This window comes from Crocodylus porosus, unplaced genomic scaffold, assembly GCF_001723895.1.
Source record: "Crocodylus porosus isolate Cpor-Errol unplaced genomic scaffold, CroPor_comp1, whole genome shotgun sequence".
NCBI lineage: Eukaryota > Metazoa > Chordata > Crocodylia > Crocodylidae > Crocodylus > Crocodylus porosus.
This window is the reverse complement of record NW_017728910.1, coordinates 43,426,735-43,431,601: the sequence shown is the minus strand read 5'-3', so window position 1 is coordinate 43,431,601 and position 4,867 is coordinate 43,426,735. Positions and strand designations below refer to the sequence as shown.

Below are 4,867 nucleotides of genomic sequence, written 5' to 3'. Positions count from 1 at the left end.
CTAGCATATCTGCCTGGAAGGGGAGATAAGTCATCTGCATAAATCTTTCCTCACTCCTCCTCTTTCATTAGAGCCATAACTCCTCCTGCATTTCAAGTTGCTCCTACTCCCATACTAACCTCTCATTTTCATTCTATGATCCAGTACAATGAATTTTACTGGATCAGTAAGATGTTAGCTAAGAATGTGGTGGAACAGACATGTAGAGGCTTAGCATGTCTGGTAAAACTTGACAGGTGCAAAATGAGCTTCTTAGTTATCCTCTCATGTGAGCAGTACCATCTGAGTTGCATACAGTCATAGTATGCAGTAATCTTTTGTTTTAGACGTAAAACCCATATTCTTTTCCATTTGAGTTATCCAGTAACCTAAAGGATACTGCTGAGTTAGGCAATCCCTCCTCAGGCACAAATACAGCCGGACTAATAGGGATCTTCAGAAACATCTGCTTTTATTGTAATTTCTGAGTGATACATAGAAAATAGAATGAAGGATGTAATTTAAAAGCCAAAGCATGGCGTGATCTCATTGTAAAAACTGAACTGCATGACAAAAATAGCATAAACAGTCCTTTGAACAACTTCTTACTTGACACACACATTTGAGAGTCTTTCCAACTCAGTCTATGTTTAGGAAACTAGTAGACAAAGTGGCAGACAAATTTTACCACTTCCCATTCATGACTAATACCACCTTTCAACCACCTTTCAAAACGTTGGCTGGCATTATAAGGCTTGAGCAGCTTTGAGAGATCTCTGCAGGGAAACCCAGTAGGAAGGAAAATGAGCTAGAACAGAAGGAATAGGCGGGTGTCTAGACAGACGTTCACAATCACTCTCCCTTCTGCTATCATAGGGGACTTGCCTATATCTCATGATTCCTGACTGACATATCAACTGGCTGCTGTAAGTTATATCAGAGGACCAAATTAATGCAGACTGATCTAATGGATTACAGGAAACTCCCCTTAAACGTCTTATGCACAGGACTAGAATTAATTGCTTGCCTGAACCTGGCCTTTATTTCTGATTTCTTTCCAAGTTTGTCAATCCACATACATGTTTTGGGCAGTACTAGTTAATGAAGTCACGTAGGATCCTGAGAAGTAGAAATGTTGTGATAACGTATATTTTTAGCACAGTTCATTGAAAAATATGACTAATTTTATTCTCACTGCTGGGAACAGCTGAGACACTTTCACATTTGAACAGTCCCTGGCATGAGAAGACTGCCGTAGAAGAAAGTACTAAACACAGCCACTGAAGCCATTTTAGTCAGCACAGAAAACCCTTGCTGTTACTGAAGATTTTAATACTTATTCTGAAAACACAAATAAAGTGAGATAATAACCATTATCTTGTTCTTTAACGAATTAACTGAAATTCTTAGTGCTTAACAGCTTAGAAAAGCATGGATCCAAAACAACTTCTCTAATTTGAACTTTTTCTGTATAAAATTGTAAGCTTTCAAGAAATGCAACAGTCACAACACAACAACTCCCCATAACTACTTTGTACATGCAAAAAATGACTCCTTTAGCATCTCCTTTCCTGTTGATAGAACAGACGTCAATCTTTTAGTGTATCGACTGTCACATTGTGCTGTTTAAGAGGTTGAAGCAAGTCTCCATCATTTTTCTGCCCACTCTCTTCTGTGTAGATATTATGGTGTTTAATATATGAAATGACAGAGTCTGGAATGAGATACTTCACACTTAGTCCTTTGCATAATGCATGTCGTATCTGTGTGGCACTGATTTCATTCTGAATCCATTCTCTGACCAGGTGGATGTTGTGCTTGAATCTCCTTAAAAGCTCTGATTCATTGATGTACTGCACTGGATCACAGCCAGCACGGCTAATGCAAACCAGACCAAACGTTTCTACTATTTCTTTAATATGTTCCTCCTTCCAGAGATTAGGTGTCTTAAATGTCTTCAAGATATCAGCTCCACAAAGCAGCTTTAACTCTGGTAGAACCAAAAACAAGCATAAACGAGGGTTTTAGGAAAGTTATTCTTAAAGATTAACTAAAATCTTAAAAAAAAAAAAAAAAAAAAGTTGGACCGAATATGCTAATTTCTACTATTTTACCCAAGCTTGTCAAAACTTACGAAAAATATTCTGCTTAGAATTTACATAGAGTATACAGTGCATTCCCCACTGTATAATCTTAATTTGTATCTCAATGCAAGACAAACTCAGTGGGGCAACTTTATCGCCATCTACTTTACCTCCACCTATAGTAATTCAAGGTGGAAAACTATCAAGACATATTTAAAGGCCTGGTTTTGGCTCACAAGGTACTAGGTTGTGTAGAAAAAACTTTAAGAAACTAGCATTTTCCTAATGATATCCATTCCCTGCTCAATACGGGATTGATTTTTTTGAACTGAAGTTAATAGGAGAACTTGCCTTTACTTGTGAAGGAGCAGATAGGATGTACCAGCTACCACTGTCATTCTTAGCAAATATATCAGTGCAGTGATATATTTGATTTGGAACACCATTTACATCCCCATTACATCTGATTTCTCACAGGTTGAGGGAGGAGAAGGTAATCATATTTTTTCCAGATCAATTAAAACTGATGCAGCATTAACAACTTGAATCAAATCTTCCATCTCAGAACTGCTTCATAAACAAAGGCCCAGACTTGAGACTGAGAGATGCTAATCATAATAAACACTTTTTAAATCACTAAAATATAATGGAAAAATATTGTATAGAAACGCATCCACCCATACAGTGGGCAGGGGAATAATGTGCCCTTGCTCATACAGTTACTAGGTAAGAAAAGGTCAGTGAAGAATAAATTAGAATTACAGCAATGTGAGTGTTCCTCCTTTTGTTTTATAATGATATAAACTAGTAATAACAACAAAAATAATAAAAATGAGGAAGTTCTAAGTACTCTGTGTTGTGCCTAGTTTGTGTAAGAACTACATGCAAAAAAGTTATTAAAAGAACACTATTAAGGTTGCAAAGTTAAGCATTCAAAAATCAGGGGATTCCTGAGTTAACATGGCAGAAGGTATTATTAGGGCACTGAAAGCATGGCAGCTTGTGGCATTTAATTCAGCCCCCTTGGGCACATGCATTGATTTAATTACATGATCACATGGTAGTTTCTCCTGATTGTGAAATGTGTGGGTCACAAATGATATTTGCTGTACATTTAAAATCCTTCCCTGACTGCAGAATTCTTCATTTACTCTTGGGATATTCCATGTTAGAGAGAGAGAGTTCGTCATGTTAATCTGAAGTCAAGTAGAAAGCAGGGTAGATTTGCACCTTATAGACCAGAGGTGTCAAAGATCCAACTCACAGAGCCCCTTCATCTGGCTCCCAGTACTGCCCTAGGTCTGGATTCACCTATGTGCTGCATGATGTGCACTGAACCAGTCCCAGCACACTACACCCAGCCTGATTCCAGCCAGTCTGGTGGTACAGTGCCCCTTCCCCTTGCTCCACATGTGACACAGTCCTGGACTAGCCCAAGGGAGAGGCACATATCCTGGACTGGCCAGAGGGAGCACCACATGCAGCACAGTTCCTACAGCACTGGATCCAGCAGGCAGGGGAGAAGGAACAGGGGTCTGTGGGCCTGATTCAGCCCATAGACCGACCCCATGCCACTCATATGCCCCATGGGACCAGGTGAGTTTCACATCTCTCATGAACGATGGTGGGGGGGGGCACGGCAGTGGTGGGAGCGTGGTTGCAGAAGCACAGCAGTGGTAAGCAGGGGAGCTCCCAGTGGCAGGCTGGCAACCACCCACAGGTGCTGCTGAACATGTAAGCAGCGCATTTCTGTAGGGGGCCCACCACCATCCTCAGGGGGTGCATGTGCACCTGCGTGCACCCGCATGCACCCCCTGACACCCCTGTTTATAGGGTAACAAAAGTATATAACACAAGATTTCATAAACTAAAGCTCACTTGATCAGATGCTGTGAAAGGAAGTGCATGAAGCAGTGTATAAGGAGAAAGAAATTTGAATACAAAAGGTAGAATGGAGGGGGAGAAAGTGAAGTGGGGGGCAGTACTGGAAGAGGCAAACAAGCAAGCAATAAACCCACAGGAACAAAGGGGTTACCAAAAGCTAATCTAGGTAATAGGATAAGAATCTATAGTCTCTGTTTAAACCTTACTTAACACAAACCAGTCTGTGAAAGATTTCTTGTTCCACAGTTTCCCATTCAGTCAGTTTTTAAATGGTTGCTGCCTAAGAACAGTCACCCTCAGGTCAGTGACTGACTGTTCAAGGAGGTTAAAAGTGCTCTGCCACAGGCCTGCAGCTGTCAGATCACTGTTCTTTCATTCTTTCACATAGGGATCACCCCATCCATGAATCTGGAGGCTGGGGGGTGGGGCATGGCATGCTCCCGCAGGCAGCTGCAGCACTGTTGATGACAGGAGCATGGTGGCAGTAATTGAGGAGCTGCCACAGGCGGCCACGGTGCTGTCAGCAGCAGAGGGGGAAGGAGGGAGTGGCATCTGCCCGCAGGTGCCACCGGCAGTGTCAGTGGCACCTTTCCACAGGGAGTGCACTGCCACACTCAGGAGGTGCATGTATACCCATGTGCACCCCCTACATATCACCAATTACCTCATCTGTCCAATGTATACAACAGAGGGATATTGTTAACATGATGGTGTACAGGCATACCTCGGAGATATTGCGGGTTCGGTTCCAGACCACCACAATAAAGCGAATATCGCAATAAAACGAGTCACACAAATTTTTTGGTTTCCCAGTGCATATAAAAGTTATGTTTACACTATACTGTAGTCTATTAAGTGTGCAATAGCATTATGTCTAAAAAACCAATGTACATACCTTAATTAAAAAATACTTTATTGCT

The 4,867-nt window shown here is 41.3% G+C and overlaps 1 protein-coding gene across 4 annotated transcripts in view; it reads right to left on the bottom strand.

Moving 5' to 3' along the window:
• Positions 1 to 430: 430 nt before the first annotated feature.
• The window catches only part of NMNAT3 (nicotinamide nucleotide adenylyltransferase 3), a 66,309-nt gene continuing 61,872 nt past the window's right edge, over positions 431 to 4,867 (bottom strand). For 3 of the 4 annotated variants that reach the window (XM_019533084.1, XM_019533083.1, XM_019533085.1), the window contains one exon: positions 431 to 1,978. In XM_019533084.1, coding sequence (XP_019388629.1) covers positions 1,569 to 1,978 — 410 coding nt within the window. In that variant the 3' untranslated portion in view covers positions 431 to 1,568. The remainder of the gene's footprint in view (positions 1,979 to 4,867) is intronic. The other variant, XM_019533086.1, reaches the window with a different exon arrangement.